Source organism: Sceloporus occidentalis, unplaced genomic scaffold, assembly GCF_023333645.1.
Source record: "Sceloporus occidentalis isolate IW3139 unplaced genomic scaffold, rSceOcc1.0.p SCAF_2, whole genome shotgun sequence".
Classification (NCBI taxonomy): Eukaryota; Metazoa; Chordata; class Lepidosauria; order Squamata; family Phrynosomatidae; genus Sceloporus; species Sceloporus occidentalis.
The window spans coordinates 190,990,691-191,017,896 of record NW_028316982.1 but is presented as its reverse complement, the minus strand read 5'-3'; the positions used below and the strand labels follow the sequence as shown (position 1 = coordinate 191,017,896).

Sequence of the window (27,206 nt, the reverse complement as noted above, 5' to 3'; positions counted from 1 at the left end):
TCCCCTGCTCGTCTGTCATTTTACAATGAAGGCAGATACCAATTTTGGGACACGTTTCCTCCGTATAGTGCTCCCAGACAATGCTCTGATTTTTCTGTGATGACTCAAACCATTTATCTTCCACTTAGTAACAAGTAACAATAACAAGAGCCAGCATGGGTTGAGCATTGAATAGTAGCTCTGGAAACCAGGGTATGAATCCCCTTTCAATCACAAAAACCCATTGGTTGACCTTGGGCAAGTCACACTCTCTCAGTCTCAGAGGAAGGCAAAGGTAAATCCCCTCTGAACAAATCTTGTCAAGAAAACCCTGTGATACGTTTATGTTAAGGTTACCATAGGCACTTGAAGGCACAAAACAACAAAAACAACAGACAATTCAGGTAGCAGGGAAAATAAGTTTTCCTGTCTGTAACAGATATAGATTCCATAAACAGAGAGGTTAGCAAGGAAGGCAAACAAAGATTAAGCTAGGCTAGTCAATAAAATAAAACAAAATTAACCAGCTCAGTGAGACCAACACAGATAACAATGAACAACTGTCCATCATTCACCAGGACTGCACTAATGCAGAAATGAGTTGTAGTGTGTGTGAAGCTAACTGATTATATAGCTTCAATGATATTACACAATTTCTCCACATAAACACTGTGATTGTAGAAGGCTAGTGAAATTCACACCCTTACCAAACTTTCAATAAACTAAATCAATTTCTCTCTCCTTTCCCTCTGCATCACCCAACCCTGTCATTTTTCTTTTATCATCATATGTGACTTTGTCCTGCTTTTTCTTTTAATGACCAGATCTCCAGATCAGTCTACATCTCCAGATCAAAGCATTTCAGATTCTGTTATTCTGCTCTGGAACCAACTTGGCTACATATTTTAAGAATGATAAGCAGTACATCTTGTGTTCTCATATTCTGGGAGGAGAAGAAGAAGAAATCTATCTTGATTTATAATTGAATATCGATTTGTTTTCCTTCACCTCTAGTTAACTTCCCAGTGGAGTAATTTCTTGCTAATAACATGTCTAAGCAATGTCAAACAGATTGTTAAGAACATAAGAAGTGCTACATTGCATCAGATCCAAGACTATTCTAATCCATCTTTTCTCCACATAGTGGCCAATTGGTAGTTGTTCGGCTATTGCTTTTCTTATTCCTCTAAATTGAAGGAAAAAATGTTCAAGATTGGTAACTTCTTTTTTATGGCAAAAGAGAAATCTCCTTTTGTCTGCATTGTGATTCTTATTGTCAATTCCTGCATAAAAACCTTTCAGATGTGAGGGCACTTCCAATTTTGTGCTTGAATGAGCTAGACATATGTGAAATTCAAAAGGAACTCAAAAATCATTCTGAACTCAGTTGATTCAGATTTCTATTGTAAGCTAGAAAGGTAAGGATCTGGCAATAAACTAGGACTCTAAAAGAAATTACTTAATATATTCTTTAGTAAATCTAGCAGTAGTAGTTTCTATTAGCCCCTAATATATTTACAATGCACAGGGAACTATTTTCACTTTATCATTTTTAATTACACTGAGCCAGATGCTGTCTATCTTCTCTGTCTATGATGGCATACAGAAAAAGTAGAAGCTAAGAGAATTCCTTAACACTAAAACCAATTTGCCCCTTCCAGTCCTCAGGGCTTCATCTGTGACAGGACTCACCAGGGTCCAGCCCTGCCATCTGCTTTATATGCCTGAGTTGAGTCCTGGAAAATGCAAAGAATGAATAAATGAAATATCCTTCAGCAAGTGTAAAGTTCATTTTTCTTGAGTTATGGATTAACTAATGGAGAATTTCCACACTCCAGAAATTAGATGGGAGAACTTCCAGACAAACCTGTATCACTGGCATCTCTTTTTCTACAAAATGTCCTGCTTAAGGAAAGGGATGACTGTTACGTGTGGACTACCTCATAATCCATAGCATCAATGAGGAGGAATCATGGGAGATTGAGGACAGATAGGACTAAGTACTATTTTGAACAGTATATACTTAATATTGGGATTCACTACCATAACATGAAATAATAGCTGACAATCTGGACAGCCTCTTATTTACATCTCCAGCCAGGTGGGGGGTTATTTGGTTCAGCTGCTGTGAAACATTGTACCATCTATACACTAATTTTAAACTAAGTTTAAAATTACTAATTTTAATAATAAACTAGCTTTAAACTATACACTAAATTTTAACCTATTGCAGAGGTAGAGAAGAATGATCCTTGAGACCAAATTTGATTCCATCTATTCTATGCAATTTTAGTGACCTACTACCAGTCAATACTGAAGCTTAGGTTTTGAAGAAATCTCTGCCTAGCTTAGCACTGTTGAACAAAAGAATTGGCTATGTATGCTTAGTAGCTAAGTCAAAAGTCTGAAAGCTCCTGACTTTGAAAAATGGCCTCAGAAGCATGTTAAGGGACATGGGCTGCAGCCGGGCTGTACTTCAATCCAAAAGCAATGTGATAGGACCAGGATACAGCCCAAATTAGAATTAAATTCAGGAGCAGTATGGGCCTGTACAGACTGGCACTTTGTGGCAGCCTGCAGGCAAACTAGGGCTCAGGTCGTTCACACGCTCAAAGCCCTACTTGCACAGCCTGGGCCCCAGATGGCACACACCATGATGACGTGCCTCATGTGCAGTGCCCAAATGACACTGCACATGAGAGACATCATAACGCCACATTGGGGCACTTACGGCACAAATAGGAGCTCCTTTTTACACCAGGTTGGGGGTGGGGCGTGCGGTTGCCACATTCTCAACCCAACACTTCCAGGGGTGGCAGAGGCCCGATGCGGTGTTGGTGCTGTGCTAGGGTTACGGGTCCCTAACCCTAGCACATTCAGAGTGTGTCATAATGGCAGCACCCTGTGCACACAGGCACCACCATTATGACATCACGGGCATGCTGCATCCAATCAGCGTGGTGCAGGCGTGACGTGTTCGTGCCACCCCAGGCCACTTATGGGAGCCAAACTGCGGTGCGAGAAGGAGCTCCGAAACAGAGATCCTTCTGGCATGCACCTCATTCCCACAGCCACCAAATGGCTGTGGGAACAGCTCAAGGGAGAAAGGGGCCGAGCGGCTCCTTTCTCCTCTGTCTGCGGCAGTTGGAGCGTCCTGGGGCTTGAAGGCCCAAGGACACCCCTTTTCCAGGCCATGGGAAAGCGGCATTTTGCCTGGAAAAGCACTGGGTTGGAGTCGCAGGGGCTGCCGGTGAGGCTGACCTGCCTCCAACCCAGCAAGTTAAGGGGCGGCTGCGGACTGCCCCTTTTCTGCGATCTGTATTGTGCCATAGAGTCGCCCCTTACAGGGCTGTCTGTAGCCCCTAAGTCACTTTGCAATAAGCTCCTTTGTCTCAGCTTTGTTCCCAATCTGAATTTTAAAATGAAGTTTTCAATATAGAGAAAGGTGTAGAGAGGTGTGCTTTCAGTTTTGTAAGCATTTGGGTGAAAGGGCTCTCTCTCTCAGATTTAATGTGGAACAGTGGAGTTGAATACAATGGAGTTTAATCTGTATCTACACTTATATTCAAGCTGTATATGTTTGTTGTTGTTATTATCTGCTTTCATGTCGATCTTGACCCATGGCGACCCTGTGGATGAGACATCTCCAAGACCTTCTATACATTGTTCTGCCCAGCTCCTGCAAACTTATATTCATGATCTCTTTAATAGACTGCATCCATCTAGCATGTGGCTTTCCTCTGTTTCTACTTTCCTTCACCTTTCCTAGCATTATTGTTTTTTTCCCAGTGATTCATGCCTTCTCATGATGTGTCCAAAGTACACCAGCCGAAGTTTTGTCATCTTGGCTTCCAGGGAGATTTCTGGCTTGATTTGCTGTAGGATCCATTTGTTTGTCTTGTTGGCTGTCCATGGGATCCTCAGCACTCTTCTCCAGCACCACATCTCAAATGAATTCATTTTCTTCCTATCTTCTTTCTTGACTGTCCAGCTTTCACATCCATACATGGTTATAGGGAATACAATGGCCTGTATGATTCTAACTTTTGTGCTGAGTTGTATATCTTTGCATTTTAGGATCTTTTCTAGTTCTTTCATAGCTACCCTTCCCATTCTTAATCTTCTTCTGATTTCCTGACTGCAATTCCCTTTCCTATCAATGTTTGATCCCAGATATGAGAACTCTTATACTATTTCTGTTTCCTCATTATCAAGTTTGAAAATGTTTAAGTCCTCCATAGGTTATTATTTTGGTCTCTTTATGTTCAGTAGTAAGCCTGCCTTTGCACTTTCTTCTTTGATCTTCCTTAGTAGTTATTTGAGGTCTCTGAGGATTTCTACTAGTATTATGGTGTTGTCAGCATTTCTCAGATTATTGATCTTCCTTCCTCCTATTTTTACTCCTCCTTCTTCTGTGTCCAAGCCTGCTTTTCTTACAATACGTTCTGCATATAAGTTGAATAGGTAGGGTGATAAAACGTAGCCTTGTCTGACCCCTTTGCCAATTGGGAACCATTCTGTTTTTCTTTGTTCTGTTCTGACAGTGGCCTCCTTTTCTGAGTACAGATTCCTCATTAAGACTATCAGGTGTGTTGGCACTCCCATGTCTTAAAGGGCATTCCACAGCCTTTCATTATCTATACAGTCAAAGGCTTTGTTATAGTCTATAAAGCACATGCTGGTTTTCTTCTGGAATAACTTGGTGTGTTCCATTAGCCATTGTACATTTGAAATGTGGTCCCTAGTGCCTCTTCCTTTCCTGAATCCTGCTTGGACCTGCTTGGTTGGAGCCTATGTTGCAGGATTTTGAACATAATTTTGCTTGCATGGGAGATTAGTGCTATGATCCTACAGTTGCTGTAGTCTTTTTTGTCTCCTTTTTTGTGGATGGGAATGTATACTGATTGTTTCCAATCTGATGGTCATGGTCTTGTTTTCTATATCTGTTGACATATGTTGGTTCAAGTCAAATATTAGAAAACATCCTAAGTGTGTACTCACTTCATTCTAGAAATAAAATGGGCCCCTGGAGCTTTGTACTATTTAGCATGGTTTTCTTTTTATTATATAAACAACTAATTCTAAGATTAATGTGGGTGAGGGGTGTATTAAATTAGTGACACCATTTCCCTGTCCCCTGTATTTGGCACCCAATGCCTGTATTATTGAACAGAGTGAATATAAGATAGATAGATAGATAGATAGATAGATAGATAGATAGATAGATGTGAAGCTTTACCTTATTTTCTTACTTTTTTAAATCATACAAAATTACTGCAACTGTTTTTATTGAAGAAAAATTAATTACATATGAGCAGAATGCGGCACACAATTTTGTCATTCCATGGGGCTTTTAACAATATCAGAAAGTTTAAGCAATGAGAGAGATAAACTAAGAAGGCTATTCTAAAATATGTCACAATGAAATTAAGGTAATGAAACACTTTTAAAAAGAGAAAGAAAGGAACCATAATTATTTTAGAGATAAATTGGACCTGAAAATAAGAGGAGGAAAAAAAGAAGAGGAAAACTATGTCATTAGTTTAATTATAAAAATTCATTACATGAAGTCATGTAAGACAGAAAATAATGGGACTCTAATAGGCTGACTGATAAAACACTCATTGCATCACTTTGGTCTCCATCTTACTGCAAAAGAATGGGAAGTGAAGACTGAAGAAAGGAGCTCTTCACAGTCATTGAAAAGATTATATATTTTTCGTCAGGAATGAGACAAAGAGAGAGAGAGAGTGAGAGATGCCTATTTCTCATTTTATGTTACAACTGATATTGTTGTTTAGTGATGTCAGGAATTTAATAGATATAAGTACTGAAATTAATGGTGAGAAGCACCACTTATTAAATGGCCTGTAATGAATTGTCAGTAGGCCTATTAAATAGTTTTCTTCAGAGGGGGATATAAGGTCATTTCAATTCACAGAGGCTAGAAACAGTACAGATTTGCTGGATAGAAGTGTATAGGTCATTACTTCTTTGCATTCTACCAATGAAACACTTGCTGATCCTGTCATATTTTACCCCTTCTTTGAAGAGAAAATGTTTGTTTGGAGATTTAAAGCATCTTTTAGGATGAGCAAAAGATGGTACCCCACTGTGGGTTCTCTTTTAGCATCAAGAATTGGACCATGTCAGTGACCAAAATTTCCATAATTGTTACAGCCATAAGTAAGATAAAATAAAGGTTTTCTGATTAGCATAATTAATTATGTGGATGTTATGCACCCACATTGCTTGAATTATCATCTATATTTGAAAGCTTATCTTAAACATAACATACAAGAATGTTGCATTGTTCATGTATGTCTATTTCAAAATATAAGTATTGATAGAAGTGCTTTGTTAGCATCAATTCAATGCTGTTTGTTAAGTCAAAAGCAATTTTCATTGCAAAGATAACTGAAAATAAAAACTAGTTTTCAAGAAAGAGAACATCAATATTTTGCAAAGTGTTTTAGTAGAAGGATGGCACTTCTCTTTTCTTGTAGATGTTTTAAATTGGTACAGTACTTACAGTACCCAGCGCAAGAATTTTAGCAGATTTCTTTGTCAGTGCTCTCAGTCAATAACATTACACACACATACACATACACACACATTGTTATTTATTGCTGTTGTTAACTGCCTTCAGGTAGACTTTGACTTAGAATGACCATATGAATGGAAGACGACCAAGTCACCCTGTACCCTACAGTCCTGCACATGCCTTACACACTCAGGACCTTATCCATCTAGAATAAGGTCTTCTGCTTTTCCTGCTGCCTTCTTTATACTTTATACATCTTTATACTTCAGGATCTTGTCTAGTTCCTTCATTGTCCCCATAGTCCCATAGCCTCATCCCTTCCAAGTCCTAGGGGCAGTACAAATTGGAAATGGCCCCAGGATGGAGGCCGCAGCAGACAAACGCCATGGCCTCCAGGAGCCCTAAAAAGAATCCGTTCCCAGCAGGTTCTTTTTACAGTGCGGGCAGGTGCCATTGGCGTATAGCAGTAATGTCTGTGCAGTGCTGTTTGGTCGCTGTGCCATGCAGACGTCATTGTTGTGTGCCCCATATGGACGAGCGTGCAGAATTATTGCACCTGTGCACCAATAGCAAAGCTCAGCGTGTGTGGATGCCCAGCTTTACATGATCCTAATTTCAGCCCCAGACCAGCGCAAAATGTCGGTCTGTACCAGGCCCTAGTCTTCTTCTGATTTCTTGGCTGCAGTCTCCACTCTGAATAATGACTGAGCCAAGGTATGGAAAACATGAAGTATTTCAATATCTTTACTGTCTGTTTTAAAGTTATGTGAATCATCTGTAGTCATAATTGCTTTTCTTATTGTTCACTTATAAACCTACCTTTGCACTTTCTACCTTGACTTTTTTCAATAGTCTTTGCTATTTTCTGCTAGTAGTATGATATCATCTGCATATTTTAGACTGTTGATGTTCCTTTGTCCAATTTTCACGCCTCTTTCCTCTGAATCTAATCTTGCTTTACATATTATACTTTAACACTGTTAATTACTAAAATGAATTAACAGCATCATTATTACTGCTATGTTATTGTTATATCCATGTAGTTACTTTATTTCTAAAGTATTAGAAATAAAGTAAATAAAGTATTTCTTTATTCACAGCATAATTCCCACGTAATGTGAAATATTCCAGGATCATGATTCTGCTAAACATGGAAGAGAACTGTTTAGAATATTCTAGAACAGAAACAAAGTTTGTTTATTAATTTATACTCCACTTTTTCTTGGCATGTTATGCAAAGCAGCTTGATCAATATTGTAAAACCATTGTTAAAAGATTCCCTGTACTTAAAAAAAAATTTCAAAAAAAGTACTAAGGAAAATATATATTAATGTACTAAGGAAAGTATATATTAATACATTATACTTTTAGTAGTACTGTAAATTTTTGTGTATGCATATTTAATATTATTCCAGTAGGTGGCACTCATTACATAATCTAATGAATAAAAACAATAAGGAAAAATACCACATGTAAGTACAGTAGTTACATCTTACTTTATTCGCTAACTCTGCTCTTCATACATGACTTCTTATATATCACAAACATAAATTAGAATGTTCAATACTGAAATCATGCATTTGTTTTTAAGGGAAAATAAGTATTAAGTATGTCACTGCATTTTAAGCTTATCTCTTCATCTAATTATGTGACCGTACTAGTGTAAGATTCAATCTAAGCAATTGTGTATTTAATTCAAGGGTGGTATCCATCATATATTTTCTTGTGAAAGTCATTGTGCAAGGTGTTACCATTAAAACAAGAGGTTGTACAACTTCTTGTATGACTATTATACCCGCTTTTGGAAAAGGTAAAATCCAGTGTGTGTATGGAGATTTTCACTCTGCTATTGTTAAATGGCATTTAGGGCTTATGGTAAAGCTACATGTTATTATAATAATATTGTTTCTCCTGTGAGTGAAAAAGTAGTTTGAGTTTAGAGAACTGGGAGGAGAGGCTTCAGCACTTCCTTTTTTCCCCTTTCACTTACCAGTCTTCTGTAAAAAAATTTGTAATATTTCTGTAAATAACTAAAAAAGTTGAAACAAAGCAAACAAAAAATACCACTCTGTCCAGTAAAATGAATTATATATGTAATGTGTACCTTGGTCCTCGTATTTATTAGCTTTTTTCTCAGTGGGCTTTGACTTTCTCATTCAATAAATGGAACTCCTTCAACTTTACGGGTTTTTCTTTGAATTCAGCAGAAGAGGAAACTGCATTTCCAGTGGGACACATGTGTAGGAATGCATCTTTCACTGAAGAAAGTAAGAACACTGGCTCCTTAGGAGATTTATGTAATAAGATGTGTAGTTTATCAAGAAACATTGTTTCATATATTATTGAACAGATAATACCTTTTCTTTAAAAATATTTGAAATGTTTTTCTACATACTTTGTTTGATCACTTTCAAGTTTCACAGAACTTCCCCCCCCCCCCTCTCTTTATCCAGCAATTTGCAAAAGAGCTACGGCAATGGCATATAAATGTGGATGTGGCAAATGATTTGGCACTTAAGCTGCTCCGGGATTATTCAACTGATGACACCAGAAAAGTAGAACTGATGACCAATAACATTAATGATGCTTGGGCGACTATTAATAAGAGGTAGGATACCATGTCTCATTTTATTGCTCTTGATAAAATGGTAGGATTACTTTTATTTGTACCAATTTAAGAATATTCAGGAAATAATAAACGTGAAAGCTAAAAATGAATCATGTGGAAAACAGTCCCCCAACTGTTATCATTTTTCTAAATGGAAGTGGAAGAAAACCGCACCAGCAGAGTTCCAGTGTCTTTTCCAGTTCTACAAATAGCAGTATATCTTCTCTTGTGGTCTCTTAAGTACACTTTTACTTATCCAACATGTTGTTCAAAAGCTATAGTTGTGCAGCTATGATGGATTCCATCTTTATGCATAGTCTGGACCTAGCAAACACAATGCCCTATGTGCTAAGTGTATGACAGTTTGGATATTAGCTAACATGTTTTCCAGTATTGTGATGTGGAAATGTTTCTGGTTTAGAATGTGTTCTTAACCACAATCCATTGTCCTAATTAGTTTTATCTACTTAATACTTTTCTGTGAGCATTTTGAGTTCCTACCCATGAACCAAATTTCTTATATTGTCATGTTATATTTCATGGGTCTTTTCAGCTGTGACCTTCTCATGCAATGCTCTCTTCAGCTTAGCCCAACACTATCAAATTTTTAACACTAGATTTATATATTTCTCAACACCCCAACATTTAATGGAATAACATTAGCTTATCTTTAAATTCTCCTTAGGCCAATTGATTACGTCTGTGATTTGTTTTATACAATGTGAGTTTTCAGATGATATATATAAAGTACATTTTGGTTCTACTAGTGTCCTGGACTGCAGCCAGCACACACAAACATACACCAATAAGGATGGCTCAACAAGGTAATTAGCTATGCAGCTGGAAATAGTCCACAAACCTTGCAGGGAGCGAGAGAAAGAGCAAACCAAAACCCAAAGCCAGGATAACAGGGATCACGCTAGTCAGTCCAGTCCAGGGTCAGGTCAGCCAGAGGGTAGCAATAGTCCAGTCCATTCCAGAGCGAGTGCAGGCAGCAGTCATACCAAAGAATCATGCAATAAACTCTGGCACTGAGTTAGCATCTCACAGGTGGTTAATTAGGAGATTCCCTCCTCGGTGCCAGCTGAGGCTTGTTTGCCAATTGTCTCTCAGCAATCCTCCTGGACCTGCGTCTGCCAGCACTTTCAGTCCTGCACTGCCTAAAGGAGGGAACCTCCAAGCCTGGTTCCTCCCCAGAGTCACCACTAGGCTGCTGTACCACAAGAGGAATCCCACCAGCACTAGGACCTGGCTGAGCCTCCTCCTCTGGGGCTGGGAGATCAGGGATGGCTTCTGGCAGAGCAGGAGTAACACCTCGTGTAGCCTCAATTACCTCTTGCACTGGAGGAACCCCATCCTCCTCCTCATCATCCTCCGAAACCTGCTCTTGGCTGGCCATGACAACTAGCATAATTAAACTCCTGTGAAGGTGGGGGAGATGGCAGCAGCAAAGTTAAAAGCAGTGGCAGGGGAAAGGTCTGTGCTGGTGATGGTAGGAAGAGATAATTGCCAGCTCTGAGCTGTCATTTTCTCCAATACATCACTTCTGAGGCTCCAGAAGTTCCAATACATGGCTCCAGATTCCTTGAAGCTCTGGATGGGGTGGGCTGGGCAACTTCCAGTCCTATGACACAAGTTATTGTTTACAAATGCAAGTGCATTACCAAATGTACACCCAACCATGCATTGAAGAAAATGGCACCTTATATCTGGCAACCAACATTTCATTGCTATTGCCATCACCTCCTTCCTAAGCACCAAGAAAGTGCAAATCTGCTCATAATGGACTGTACTAACTGTACAAAGGATGTTGTAGCATAAGCTTTCATAGATTTGGACATGCATCTGACAAAGCAGACCAAGTCTAGGAAAGCTCAAGCTACAACATGTTTCACAAAATTAGTCCTCAAGGTACTACAAGATACCTTTGCATAGGTCTGAAAATGACAGTCTTATGAAAATATGATTCACATAAGACTAGAAACTCTTGTGTCCATTAAAAAAAACCAATCATTATTATTTGGTTTTTTTAAATGAGGTTTTTTAATAGTCCTTCTTTGGTCAATTTGGATTCTGGTCAGTTTTTATAGATACTTTAGAGCTTTCTTCTGAAGTGTGAATCACCCATTATAAAATCTATACAGAAATACATAGAATAAAATTAGTTTTATTAAAGCTGTAGAACTCCAATTCATTGTTTCATATTGTACATTCAAAGTCATGCATAAAAATTAAGTTGAGTTCACTTAAATTGGTTTAGTATCTAGCACTGAATTTTACAACTTCTAATCAAATCCAAAATTAATGTGGTTTTAAATTGTTTTTAATTGCAGTTTATGAATAAGGTCAGAAGAGCCCGTGCTGTAACATATAAAATCCAAAAATGCTGTTATAGGGGAAATAATTTAAAGCCACTTTCTTGTCTGCACTTCTGAAATTATGGGTAAATTGCTTACAAACACTGCATATGTTTCTGGATAAAATTGTTACATGCTTTAAACAAAGTGAGCAAAGAATTTCAGGTGAGAATTTTTGAAACAAATTGGGGATTCCAGCCTCCCTTCATTGCTTTATTTCCAGTTATTTTGTAGGTAAAGATAAAAGTAACAGTTTCCGCTTTGTCATGTTTGTCAAGTCATTTTGTCATGTTTGTCAAGACAGTCAGAGGCGGTGCACATATCTGTTACTAAGCCAAGGGAGCTAGCATTGTCAAAGATGACTCCATGTTCATGTGGCCAGCATGACTGCATCGAACGCTGTTACCTTTGCACCAAAGTAGTCCCTATTTATCCCAGAATCTGGGACTAGTGACAGGAACTCACTCCGTCATGCAGTGCTTGGGTCTCGAACTGCTGACCTCTTAGCTAAACCCATGTATAAAACCTCTTCCCCTCTAAAGGCTTTTAACTTCTTTAATTCCTGCTATACTGAAGGAACATTATATTTCTGGCTGGCTGCTAGGCATTCATAGCCTAACATGACAATATGGTATGTATATTATTGACACAAAATTATGAATTGCTTTTGACAGATTTCCCTGTCCCTGAGGTTTAGGGTCAGTTCTTTAATACCTTCCAGACCACAGTCTTTAGTTTACTCACTAAGACCATAATTACTTATCATTAGCAGAATGTTCCTCAGTCAGTGTGATTTTAATATCCATGATTATTGTCAGGTTTGTACTGCTAACTAGCTGCTTGCCAGCTGCCCTTTACTGTTGACTTTGCCCTGTCTGTGCATTGAAAATGGTAGCAGGAACTAAGATGTTTAGTTCTTAAGAGTGCATGTTACGTAAAGTGACATATTTTCTCTGTCTGCTTCTGATTGACGTCAGCAGATTTCATAAGAGCTTACAGGATTTGGACATAGAAAAGATAAAATAGGTTTGCATCAATATACTCAAACATGGTTTGCAATTTGCCTTCTGTTTCCCTGTGTGGTAATGGGATTGAAGCTATACTCCTTCAAATCCCCTTGCCCTCATGTTTTGACCCTTAAGAGGCACATATTTCATGACACCAGTATCCTGGAATATAAAGGTTGCAGTAACTAATACTGGAAGAAAGAGAACTCGATGGGATTTAGATATGCATCCCTGAAACAACAGTGTTAAGTCTGTTAGTAGTGTTTCATACAGCTATCAGGCAGACAGGCAATTCTGAGATATATGAAGTCAAAGGCTCTCGTGGCTGGTGTCCAGGTTTTCTGTGAGTTTTCTGGGCTATGGGGCCACATTTTGGAAGAGTTTATTCCTGATGTTTTGCCTGCACTTGTGGCTGGCATCTCCAGAATGCAGCCACATAGCCCAGAAAACTCACAGAAAACTATAGTTCTGAGATAACTAGTTTGCTGTTTGCTGTTAATATTTTGAATTTAAATAGATCATTTCAATTCTTATAAGTGTTTCATAAGCATTATCTTAATAATTCTGACCAACGTTTTCCATTATACATATATAAAAAAATTTATCTTCCATGTTTTGCTTCAGTGTCATTAGGCAATAAGCATACAGAAGATCACTAGGTGTTTGATATAGACTATATACAATAGAAATTTCCTTACCTATATATTAAAATATCCCAACAACAGTGTGATAATGGGCTTCTCCCATTATCTGGGCAGCACAGCTGTTTGGTTACTTTCCCAGTAACCAAACACTTAAAAATTTGATAGTGTTAATTTGTACCTATTGGAGGTCAACTGTCACTGGAGAGTGATCAAGATCATGAGATGCAATTGCCCAGTGAGAATGGCCAGTGGGCTGGAGTGTGAAGCAGTTTCGAACAGCATTCCAGATGAAGTTATAAAAAGATTGAGATGACCATGAGGAAAACAAAAGGGATGTTTGGGGACTGGGGCCTTTGTCCCATCTCAGAGGTAGTTTCATACTCCTAGCTCATGAACTTCCAGGACTCATCCCATTAGCAGTCGTGAGTAGCTAGGCAATGTTTAATTGCATCAGGGAATTTGTTAATTTTTGTGACATTGTTCAAATACGATCTAGATTATTCTGTAACATGGAACAGCCCTAAGTGTGTCTGAAGAGAAAGTGCCCTTCATGAAGAAAAATATCTTTTACCAATGTAGATGTCCTGCTTAGAATAAAGCCTCTGTTTTAAAGTATGTATCTTCTCCTATTTTTCATATGCCTTCTCTTGCTTCATTTGTTGTCCTTGCAGAGACAGTGGTGGGAAACACAATGCAAGTGGGACCCCAGCAATGTCCCATTACATTGTTGTGCAAGGGGGATTCAAACCAATGACTGATAGCAGCTAAGACAGAGGGAATTTGACAGTCCCATACAGCTCAGGCAGTAGCAAGATGGGACTGTGAGAGCTTGACAAACAGTTATAACAGCACTTCTAAACTCTGCAGTAGGGCAGATACGTCTTTTTGGGTTACTGGACTATGGCAAAGTATGGATAAGATTTAAAATTTCTCAATGGTAATCTATTCCTTGTGGTGCTGTCATGCTTCATCAACTGTAGCAATCTGATATGAATATTTATTTATCACACCTTGAATTGTATCTACAGAAGAAAATCTGTCCTGGTTGGAGAATTACTTTTGTATCAGGGCAGATTGTCCTTTTTGCTGTTGTTAGAGGATTCAGTTTTACAGTACTTCACTTGCTCATTTGCCTGTTGAATATAACTGTTTGTTGAGTGGATTTCAAGAAGTCCCACTGAGATCATAAATGGAGCCCAATAGATAAAGGAGCAGTTTTTGAATAGTCGATAGCAGCACAGAATTCCAACAAACCAATGGTGAATGTGCTAATTTAAGTGATAAAAACCTTGACTGCTTTTTCACAGTTTTTGTAATGTGTGTCCTAGTGTGAATTAAATTTTCTTGTCAGAATGTGTGTGGCTGCCTGTATATGGCACAAAAATCAGATGCCTGATACTGTGCTTGTTGAAGAGCTGTTGTTTTGCTAAGAGATACTGTGGACTGTTATTGCTTTCAAAACAAATCTGTTAAAAGAAAAATGGTTTTGAAAAAACCTGTATGGTTCTTCCAGAAATAATGGAGGACATGCAAAGACACACTGATCATCTGATCATCTGAATTCAATTGAAACATAGTTGGGACCATAGGTTGAAAGCACTGCAGATCTCTTAACATTGCTGAACATTCTGAAAGGAAAGATAAAATCTAAATCTGCTCTCACTTCTCTGTCCATTTTTCCCTCCCCCCCACCACCACCATTTTATATCTTAAAAATCTTTTCTGCCCCTCAGAACATATACAGGCATATTTGAGTGATATTATATAGAGAGATTTAATTATTTCATTTTTAACCTACCTTTCCTCCAAAGAACTCATACACCCATTACCCTTTCAACAGGACTTAACAAATCTAAGAAAAAACGGTCGCTTGCTAGCCGGGCAGACCGTTTTGCCGCTAGAGGCAGCAAAAATTACAAGCCCCAGTATGCACTGGGGCTTGCCCCTGCTCCCTATTGGTGTGCAGGGTGGAAGGGGCGGTACTTCTGCCCCGCGACGCTCTGGGAGCCGGGCTCAGTGGTGCGGAGCGTCCAGTCCTCCAGGGCAGCCCATTGGTTGGGCTGCCTTGGAGGAGGAGTTCCGCTGCACATGTTGTGGGGGGCGGGGCTTAGGCCTATATAAGGCCGTTCTGCAGGTCCCATCCCCCAGTCGGCGCTTGGCTTCGCATGGTGCGGAGCCAAGCTAGGAAGGGAGGAAGACAGGAACAGCTTCCCCCGCCCACCCACCACTGTTTTGTGGGTTTTTTGTCACAACTTGGGGCGGTAGCATAGGCCAGAATCTGCACGGTGTGGTACCAGGGCTATGGAGCTCTGGTTGGGAGTCAATAGGTACCAGGGGGCGAATAGGGCAGGCATATGGCCATTGCGGGGGCCATAACGCAGAAGCGCCTCCCGGTGACTAGGGGCTTAGTGAATATGTGAACGCATGGCATGTTTTGCGGTCAAGTTGTGTTCTTTAGCCCCTAGGTCATCCCAAGCGTCTGGTGGGTGCCAGGTTTTTGGATAATCAGACAAACGTGGGCTTGTTTGATTTCGCAGATCCTGACCTCATGCTTGGTGCCAACCCTTACCAATTGCTTGCTAATAAAGTTGTGGCCTTTCTTCCAAACTTGTTGTTATGTATGGTTATTTACAGCAGCATCTGAGGCAATTTATGACCAGCCCAAGTCATCCAGTTAATTTTGTTCCTTTGAGCAACAGCATTATACTGGTTTTGCCAGATCTGATAAAACATAAGAAAAAAAAAAGAAGTCTTTGTAGAACCCATTTGTACCTATATTTTATTTAAAAGTGAGCACTAAGTGTTTAATGGGAAGGTAAGCCTCCATGAATTATCCCTTGAAGATGTTTGAAAAGTAAATTGTTCACAAATGTAAATCCTTACTGCATCCATTTTTGTAGCCTCTCCCAATTCTTTGTCCATTCCCTAAGTGCTTGGAAGATTTGGGGTGCAAGTACCTTTTGTGTATATTTAGGTAAAGGTACTAGAATCATAGAATCATAGAGTTGGAAGAGACCACACGGGCCATCCAGTCCAACCCCCTGCCTGTTAGTTGTCCTGTTACTGTCCTGTTAGTTTCTGAGAAAACATGTGATTATACACTCAGCCCTCCACAATTACAGTTTGACTTTTGTGGATTTCATTATTCATGGATTTTATTAATATGTTCTCTCTAGGAATCTATACGTCTTCCAGCACAACTCTATGGTCAACTTTAACCAAAAGTCACACTGAAGGACCTAGAGATTCCTAGAGATAACACTCCGCTAGGCATTTGTAGTTACTCCAGTGCAATTCTATGGTCAATGTTTGGCAGGTGTTGACCACAGAGTTGCACTGGAGGACCTAGAGATTCCTAGAGAGGTGTTCTCTCAGGTACATTCACTTCCGGGCGCAATACAAGGTGTTGGTTATTACCTATAAAGCCCTAAATGGCTTGGGCCCAGGGTACTTGAAGAACCGCCTCTCTCCGTACAATCCGCCCGCACACTCAGGTTGGCCGGGAAGCAATTGCTTCGAGTTCCGGAGGCAAGATATTCTACCACCACACAGAGAGCCTTTTCCACCTCGGCCCCCAAGCTCTGGAACTTGCTTCCCAGCGAGCTCCACTCGGCCACCTCCCTGGACCAATTTAAAAAGGGGCTTAAAACATACCTCTTCCAGCAGGCATACCCCTAATACCCCCGAAGTAACTCCTTCTTTCCCCTCACTGTTGCACTATTGTGCTAGTTTGGAAAGTTGTTGTACTGTAGTATGTTTTAATTGAAGTTTTATTGCTTGATGCTTTTATTGTAATTTGGATTGTATGGTCTATATGCTGTAACCTGCCTTGATCTCTGGAAAGGCAGGCTAAAAATAAAGTTTTATTATTATTATTTTATTATTATTACAAACATAGTGTTTTTGTTATTTCTGCTTTTTCTACATTCACAGGGGTCCTGTGCTCCTAATCCCAGCAAATGTGGAGAGACGAGTGTACATGCTAATATTGTCAAATAAAATGTTGTAGGGGAAACTTATTGTATTGGTATTATTGGTATTGTACAAATACTTAATAGTATTGTACAAGAGCAGCTTGCAATTATTCCACTCTCTTGTTAGAAATTTAAATCAATACAGTTCAGATAAGACAAAATATTAATGCATGGGAAATGGGATGGAAAATACATTTTCAGCAGTATTACTTTGAAGCTTTCCTTACACTGCCCTAGCACCCTCAGTTGTTGTACTGAAGTAAATGCTACACTTCCAAAGTGAGGTACCATATTTTACGGCGTATAAGACAACTTTTTAACGCTAAAAATGGAGTTAAAAGTTGGGGCCGTCTTATACGCTGGGTCAAGCCTGACCACAGAGGTCGCTAGAGAGACTCGCAGCCTGGTGCCTTCGCCACCATCTTTCTCTTACCTTCCAGGCCTCCTTGGTCCCTGGAAGCTGACACGCCCAGCCTGCTGCCGGCTTCCAGGCCTCTGGAGGCCCATGGAAGCCAGCGCATGCACGCCCAGCCTGCTGCCAGCTTCCAAGCCTCTGGAGGCCCATGGAAGCCGGTGCGAGCATGCCCAGCCTGCTGCTGAAGAGGGGGTCATCTTGTACAGTGAGTATAAGCCAAACCCTATATTTTCATTCCAAAAGTTGGGGGTCATCTTATACACCCGGTCGTCTTGTACGCCGGAAAATATGGTACCTGTTTGTGTTCCAGGAATAGAAGGATCAGCCATGTGTTCACTTTCTGGGAGTCGTCTACAGACATGCTGTTTTGGGCACCTTATTTTCTTTTTGTATGAAGTTCTCTTTCATAGTTTCCCCTATTACAGTTCTCCCTTGTGTTATTTAAGTGTATATGTCATGAGAAGGAGACGTTATAACTGCATAGTCTTCCTGTCAGTATTTAGCTATTCATTATAATGTTACACCATATTCTGGGCTCAGTTGTGTTGATGTGGACACAGCAGTCACTGATGCCATTCTGTGACGTGAAATCAGATTGCAGGTGAAATTACAAGGGAGGGAAATGATTATGTTAATTCAAAGGATTCCTATTCCAAAACTCATAATAAGCAGACAGGGCTGCTTTTATTTCTTCCTGGGATGTTGCCAGGAATCTGGTGCTTTAGTTTTTGCTTTTTCAAATCCAGGCCATTCATGAATACATATCTATTGCACTTGTTCCAGTGGCTGAGCTGGTGTTATGTAACAAAATGATGAGCGTCATTAAAGCTATTAGAATGCCTGTAGGCCACACACTGAGAAAAATGTCTCAGCCCAATCTTCAGCTGTTTCAATACTAAACCAGTATCTGCTGCTGTCAGTAATAGACTGGATCAGAGTGGACAAACTGATGTTTAATCTAGATAAAACAGAGGTATCCCTGGTCAGTCAAATGGAAGATAAAGGAATTTAGCTTAGGCTGGTTGCGTACTCCCCGTGCAATTTCAGATTTGCAGTTTGGAAATACACCTGGACTCAGATCTGAGCTTTGCTGCCTAGATTTTAGCACTGGCTACTCCTGGAGATGTCAGATTTGGCTATGATGACACATGTTCTGATTACATCCCATTTGGATTACTGTAATGCACTTTACATGGGGCTGTCTTCAGAACATATTTGGAAATGCCCGCTGGTTCAAGATAACCAATTAACCAAGGAAGATATAACTGTGTTGTCGAAACGGCTTTGCTACGCAGAATTCAAAGCACTGGTTATGACATACAAAGCCCTATAGGGCTTTGGTACAAGCTGTCTGAAAAATGGTCTCTCTGTGCCTACCTACATTTTAAGATTTTTCGGAGAGATCTTTCTCTTGGTCACACCACAATCACAGACATGTTTATGAAGACACAGAAGAGGGCTTTCTTGGGGTTCGCTCCCAAAATGTAAAATTTTCTTTTGGGGAGATTCAATCAGCCCCCTTTCAATTTTCCTTTTGCCAATAGTGCAAAAAACTTCTTATTTAGACAGCCCATTGTGTGTTAACTGATTGCAGCAGAAAGGCCTTTTAATGTGATATTTTTATCTTCTTTAAAATGTGTTGTAAAATGATTGAAATGTTTTTAATATAATTGCTTGTTTAACTTTGGAAAAACATTATATTATTAGGCATTTAGCTATATGTTGGTTTAATCTAAATTGGGAGAAATAGGGTTATATATAAAATGAATAAAATGATGTATGAATTACTGATACATTAAGCTAGCAGGTTCCCACAAGAACATATAAAATTTAAAACACAATAAAACCAGTCACACAAAAATCACAAAATAATAAACTTGGCAGCAATGAGACTGCTATCAAAAGACAGCAAGACACATAGCAGTTTTTAACGTCCTATACAAATGCAAGGGTCTTACCATCACTGACAGATTCAGCAGATGATATTCCTCCTGGTGAAGAGAATCACCACAGTAGACAGGAGTACAGGTGTACCTAAGTGAATAAAGCAGATGTGTCCCTGCAAATTACTTCTTTAACAGAAAATCTGATGCTAGGGACAGAAATAAAATGGGATGTGCCTACAGCAGGAAAAAGAAGAACAACTCACCCTTGTCTAGCAAACTTTACTGAAAATTGACAATTTGTACTGTGAAATTAAGCCTTTTATATATAAACAAAAACATTTCAAACTTTCTGGAGTCTACATGAACATTTGTTCCAAAGTACATCCAGGGATTACTTTTGTCTTTCACTAGCTCCCACTTTTGATGATCAATCATGCAATAATGAGACCAGACACATATATATGGGAAAATAAAGGGCCATTTATTTGACCTATTCAAATACTAATAGACATAACTTTTTGGGAAATTACAAGAAGGGGGAGCATCCTGGTGCGGGTCCAGTTGGAGAACCCGGTATCACCATGTGACCAAAACCCCTCTAGCCTACCCTTGGGAAAGACATAGGCCCCGAGGGAAATCCAAGATACTGGATTGAACTCTCAGTCCAGCTTATTGGAGGGAAAACCTAGGGCACTCTCTCCCAAAATCCTACAAGTTTGTAAGAGAGAAGAAATCCACCATGTTGGCCCCAAAGGCAGGCTCCATTCCAACCTCCAGGTTCCTTGACCTGTAAAGGCTGTCTCAGAACCCAACCTTTCACCCAAAGGGGGTGTCAGGAGTGAACACCGAACTAATGATATTTTTGTCAGGATGGATGCATCCAGAAGAAAATGTCCTAGATATAGCAATATGGGACAAGTTCAAAAGGAAGTCATGATGAGTAAGCAGATTGAAGGGTGCTGTGTCACAGGAAGCTGATGACACAAAGGCAAGACATGAAGTCACCAAGCTTCAATACTGCCAAGTCATAGCACATGTAAACCATGAAATTGTATCACACCAGTGGGGGGTTGGACTAAGATTTCCACCAGTGAATATGTATATAAGGGAGGTGCTCCAGTGCCTGTTTGGTGGTGCTGTATATAGTGAATGAGCAGAGCATTTTGTCAGTTGATGTATGTAATTGTAAATATCGGAACAAAAATTAAAAGGCTCTTTGAGTTTTCGTGTCTGAAGCTTTTGTGTATGGGAGAAGGAGTTCTCAAGCCTGCACAAACTCTATAGCAGAGCTTTCTGTGATGTGTGTTCCTGGCACAAAGCTTCGGGTCACACATGCACCAACAATTTTTCCCTATCGCTTAGAGACAGCTTAGTCCCTTTCCCCCACCAGGCTGGCCAACACAGCCCTCACCCTTTCCTGTAAGTCCCCCCCCCCAAAAAAAAAAAAACAATGGGTTGTTCTTTTCAGAAACCCATCCCTCCTATAGAGATCATCAGACCAGAAACTAATAGATGGATGGGAAATCACAAAGCCACATTTGTTAAATAATTTCGGATTTCCCTGTTAATACTCTTCCTTACTACCTCACGTTTGTGAGGGTTTCCATCACCACACCAAATTTGGCATGGTAAGATATTGGACCAGACTATCACTACTTTGGACAAACATCTCTGAATCTTCAGAAAATCATCTCTGGCCTTTCCTTTTATCAAACCCAGATCATTCTCATCAAAGTGAATGACTAAAACATCTGGAGTATGTCCAACACTTCATCTAACAAAGGTCTCTGCTCCCCAACCATTCAACAATGGTAACTTCACTCAAACCAAGATGAGGTCCAAAATGGCTCCACTGGGCCTGTCTTGCTACCCAATAGAGACCCCACAACTAAAGGAAACAGCCTCAAGGAAAAATCAAAATGGTGTTACCTGGGAAGTCCTGGTGTCTCATCATGAAGACCATCAAAGGTGCACCTTCCCTAAAGCAGCTACACTGCTTAGGTCATGTCTGAATTCTTATTATTTCCTTTTCAGTTGCCAAACTGTGCTGGGTTTGTTTGTTTGCTTGTTTGTTTTAATATGATGAGGTTAGCTTATCTGTTCTCCCCTTTCCCCTTTAGTTTTTCTGTTCACACAATGCTCATTAGGGGTTTCCAGAGGCAGCAGGAAGATGTGGCTAAACAGAATCACCTAGAATAGAATCCCTCTGTTTGCCAGTTTAAGGTATATTGCATTGTTTGCTGGAAACATGCTGATGCAAGCCAATGAATGAATATGTTTTATTCAGTCAATGACCAGCAACACTTAAAAAGATGTAAAGCAAAATACAAAGTGTAACAACAAACTTCAAGTGATACACAATATAATATAATAAAATAAAATGGAGTAATATAAAAATACACTCTCCTGTGATTTTATACATTTCATAATTACATTATTTGTACAAGATTTTAAAAGATTTCAAAGCCCAGTACATAAGTACAACAGTGGATTTTGAAATGATTCAGTACAATAGAGTACCATAAAGTAAAATAAATTAAAATAAAGTACAAAGTTTGTATTCCCCCTGAAATTTTTTCTTTAAATTTTTAAAATTAAAGTGATGATATTAAAATAAAATGAGAATTATTTAAAATAGGGAGATATTTTTCATCTGGATTGGTCTTATTTTCATTGCAGCAACACAAAATTTAGCAGCTCTATACATAATATGAGGATTTAAGTCCTGAAGTAGGTCTTTCACATAAAAATTATCTGGATACCCCAGCCATTTTTCTACTAAAGGTGCAATATATATTGACCTGATATCCTCATAAAATTTGCAGCATAACAGAACATGTGAAATAGTTTCTACTTCTACTTCTCCTCATGGACAGTGATGCAAGGCAACACTAAAATGTGTGTGTGTGTGTGTTCCTTTAGTCCTCCTTTACCATCTTCACAGTGCCAATGCTGTTAAAAAATTCAGCTAGACAGACGATGAAGAGGTAAAGGGGCTGGGTGAGAAGACAATGCATTTGTAAAAAGGAGCTTCGTTGTCAGACATTTTGTTGTTAGGGCTAGCTGAAAATAGGAGAGTGTCCCAAAAGAGCAGAAAATGATAGAATAGGTAGGTGCAAATGGGTGTATAGTGGAAGAGAAGACTGGAGTTGCATATATGGGTTTTCTGTCAAGTGCAGCCTTTAATGAAACTTCAGCATTGTGACTCAGCTAGCCTGATGCCTCAGTGAGGCCAAAAATAACACAACATTTAGCATATGGGGGCTGTATATCTTGCACTCATTGAGGCAAGTAGTAAATTGGAAGTAGGCTTTTAGTGTGTTTTGTGTTGTCTTGAATTAATTTTCCCTAAACTAGCATCCACAGCAGTGATTATGTGTCAGTAAAGTGTGCCATGTATGACAAGCCATATAAACAATGAGCCATCAGACACCAGAAGATATTGTATTTTGCTTGTAGCTGATATTACAGCCAAAACAAGTGTTTCTGTTAGAACAGGAACATCTGCCAGCTTATATTTTGTTTAGCTTAGCTAAATTTGCAATTGATTGCTGTGTATTTACCCTTTGCCCCACCATTTTGTTTTATAACACTGAGCCATAATGAAAATGACATTCTAAGTCCTGTAATTGCCAAATTTGTTAGTGTTTGATGTGTGCTTCCCTTTTTCCTCATATTTGTGGTAGTAAAAAAGATGCACCAGAGGCACATGCTCTAATTACTTGGGCAAAAGCCAAAATTACTTGTAAACATGTGTCTTCATTTTCTTTTTAGAAGCAGCTACTGTCACCAAAATAACGGTATTTTGTGTTAAGCACAGGTAGCAGGGGACTGTGGGGTCTCAGCTGTTTGAATTAGTATAATCAAATCCAGTGACTGGACACAAAATTGTAATGGAAAGGCTAGATTGAAGGAAGCAACTGTCAAATATTTTGGGTGTAAAATGCTATGAAATTAATGGGGTCACCATAGGTTGACAGGTGGGCACATGTACACAAAATGATTATTAGTGGTCTTGATTCCTTTGGTCTCTTTAAGCATTTGAACTCTAATTCCTTCCATTTCAGCACTGCTCCATTACCCAAGAATGGGTATAATATGCAAAACAAACACACAGATACCTTAAGCTAGGATTCTTGTCCTTAGAAAAGGCCATTGAACTGTGAGTTAGTCTGCATGAAAACATAAACACTACATTATTGGCCACTCTAATAATCCTTTCCAGAGAAAAGTGTATTGCTGGAGCATTATTTGCTGTTGCATTGAAGCTCAACATGTCCAAGACGGAGCTTCTTGTCTTTCCTCCTAACCCCAACCTTCAACACTCCTTTTCTGTCTCTGTGGACAACATCTCCATTCAACCAGTCCAGCAAGCCCGCAGTCTTGGCTTTATCTTTGACTCTTCTCTGTCGTGTATCCCTCAGATCCAGACCACAGCCAAGGCTTGTAGATTCTTTTTGTACAATATTGCCAAAATCCGACCATATCTCTCCGCCTCTACTGCCAAGATCCTGGTCCATGCCCTAGTGGTCTCACGACTTGATTACTGTAATGTCCTCCTGGCTGGTCTTCCTTTTTCTCACCTCCGTCCCTTAATCTCTGTCCAGCATTCAGCTGCACGCATTATCACTTCCACCCACCGCTCTGACCACATCTCTCCTGTGTTGGCATCCCTTCACTGGCTCCCTCTCCCTTTCCGCATTCAGTATAAGCTCCTGCTGTCGACATTCAAAGCCCTCCATGGTCTGGCCCCTCCTTACTTATCAGACCTTCTTTCTCCTCACCTTCCCACCAGGGCCCTCCGTTCTGGTAGTCAAGGGTTCCTGTCTCAGCCCAGGATTTCCTCTGCCCCATCTCAGATTCGCCCCTTTTCACTTGCTGCCCCTCACTCCTGGAACCTTCTTCCTCCACAAGCAAGAGCCATCACTTCTTTAACCAGCTTCAAAACGGAGCTGAAAACCATCCTGTTCAGAGAAGCCTTCCCAGGCATCGCATAATTGTCGCTTACTATCTGATGTTCTGTTGTTGGCTGTTTATCGATCCATTTCCTGTATTGCTATGTACTGTATATGTATTATCCTACTTGTGAGTATGTATTTTCCCTGGATAATGATTAACCTTCCATTTTGGAGCCAAGCCCTCCCTCCAGTCCATCTGCCTTGGTCCAGGCCTCGGAGGTAGAGAGGAACTGCTGGACCTCTTACCCTTTCCCGTCACCACTCCCTTCTCCTTCTGTGTCATGTCTTTTTAGATTGTAAGCCTGAGGGCAGGGAACCGTCTAACTAAAAAGATTGCATGTACAGCGCTGTGTAAATTTACAGCGCTTCATAAATAAAGGTTAATAATAATAATAATAATTATTAGCTATTTTTATGCATTTTCTGAAATTTGGAACATTTTGCAATTTTTTCTTTTATTCTTTCCAGCTACAATACCTATTTTCTCCAACTTTTCTTGAGAACTGAAAAAAAAATAACCTTTTAAATCATTTATGTATTCTGCTCTTTAACTTTTTGTCCCTTTTTAATGTTTTACCAAAAAATTATGTTTCTGCATATTAGAAAACGTACCATTTAAATAACATCTTAAACATTTTTAGAAGTTCCAATGACTATCCATTCCTGACACACATTTTCCTTTTCATTCAGCTGTTGCAGAATAAACTACTTGTGTTACAGACACTAACAATATTGGTGTATCATGAAAGTCCACCCATCAATAGACAGGTCTTTGATGGAAAGTAATGAGAGAAAACTGTCATTAGCAGTTCTTTCTATAGTTATTGAGGGGTAAAAGTCAAAGACTGTTTGCATTTATTTAGCACTTAACTACTTTAAACCTTCTGCTGTGCATTTCAGTCCGTGAAACATAGTGCCTTAACCTAATCTTCACTGTCTATAATAAGTTCTCTATTTTTGAAGTTTTTTTACCTACTCCCTTTACTTCTTTTTATAAGCCCTCCTTTTTTCCTGTTACTACAAAAAGATTCTCAACGTATGATACAAACCTATTGGTTTTCTCATATTATTGTAAAAAGTGATGATGTGTAGCTGCATGATATCTTGAGACATCTTGATGGAATCAACCTTATACTCATATTTTTAACATTTTGTTCCTTCTACTTCTCTTCACTTGTGATGAATCATCATAATAAAGATCCATGAATCTGATTAGCTAAACCTGAGGGTATCAGTATTATAAAGCAATTGTTATGAACAGTTTTAATATTTTGCATAGATTCTTTAAAATGTTGACTAAAACATAGACTGGCTTCACCACCCCATGTGCATAAAAGCCACTAGCTGCCATTGCTCATGCCAGGGAGTAAGTCTCATTTAGGACTGGACTGATAATATACTCCTGTCTTCTTTTGCCACTAAAAAGTCTGATATGTATCTCTAGAAATAATCCTGAGATTCTCAGACAGGTCCTTCTCTACTTCTGAACTTTGTTCTAATGTTCGGTAATAAACATAGTAAAACGTTTATTCCTCGCACTGCCTAATATTGCTTTTTTAAAGTTCTTGCAGACCACACAACTACTGTAATGAAGCCTATCTGCAGGTGCACATGCATCCACACATGATTTTGTTTGCTGATTAAAAATGGGGTCAAGTAGACAGGCATGATAAAGTGGCCAGAGGCTACTCCACCCACAGTTGCCCAGTGATCACCTGGGGCCTGCAGCAACCACATGGCCTGCTCTTAAAGCGGGCCACCACTGCAGTCCTGAATAAGCCAGCAGTAAGGAATGATTTTTCCACACTCCTTTTTCTGTTGGCCCGAGGCCACCTTCGGCAGTCCCAGAGCAGCTTCCGGCTGATCTGGGGGTGCGTTGTCTGCATGCCATGCCCCTGTAGTGGCCAGAAGCTGCTTTTTTGCCCGTGTGTTTTAGGTCAACATCTGCTAAACCCTATTGAAAACCTTGGTTACACTCCAAAACTGAATCTTATACATGTTGGTAACCATATGTATGGCATTTGATAATAAGGAGTAAAATATAAAAACAGACATACACACAAATAAAATACAGTTGGCCCTCCACTTTCACAGGGGTTGGAGTGCAAGACCACTGTGAAATGGAAAAAAAAAAAACCATGAATTAAGTGGGGGGAGGGGAGTGTGTACACCTTGCCCTGCTGATCCCTCCCTCCTGGGCTTTTTCCCCAAGAGGAAGAGCACAGGGGTGAGGAGGAGGAGGAGGAGGAGGAGGAGGAGGAGGAGGAGGAGGAGGAATGCACTAGGACAGCCCTGGTGGTGCAGTGGTTAAATGCCTGTATTGCAGCCATTCACTCAAAACCACAAGCTTGCAAGTTCAAGACCAGCAAAAGGGTTCAAGCTCGACTCAGGCTTGCATCCTTCCGAGGTCGCTAAAATGAGTACCCAGATTGTTGGGGGCAAATTAGCTTACAGTTGTAAACCTCTTAGGTGATATGAAGCAGTATATAAATGAAGCTTGTTTGTTTGTTTGTTTGTTGACAGACTGACAAATAATCAGAGCCATGAATGTTAAAACCTGCAAAAGTTAAGGGCTGAGTGTAATTCTTTATAAAATAATAACATATATTAAAATGTGCAATCACCACAAAAACTAACTTTCTATTCTTTGTTAACAAAATATGTACCATCTTATCACCATCGTCGGCATCATTGCGTCACGATCATCATCTTATAATGAGAACCAATGTATGGTGTAGTAAAGACTATTAGTTCATAACCCTACTCAGCCTGATCTACTTCACCAGGATTCACTGAAGGCAAAACAGGATAACCCCATGCACTCCATGTGGCAG

The 27,206-nt window shown here is 39.7% G+C and overlaps 1 protein-coding gene across 9 annotated transcripts in view; it reads left to right on the top strand.

Annotated features, from left to right (window-relative positions):
- LOC149319486 (dystrophin-like) overlaps positions 1–27,206 on the top strand; it is a 1,434,671-nt gene that overhangs the window by 1,091,598 nt on the left and 315,867 nt on the right. For all 9 annotated transcript variants that reach the window (XM_089511816.1, XM_089511819.1, XM_089511811.1 and 6 more), the window contains one exon: positions 8,977–9,131. In XM_089511816.1, coding sequence (XP_089367942.1) covers positions 8,977–9,131 — 155 coding nt within the window. The remainder of the gene's footprint in view (positions 1–8,976; positions 9,132–27,206) is intronic.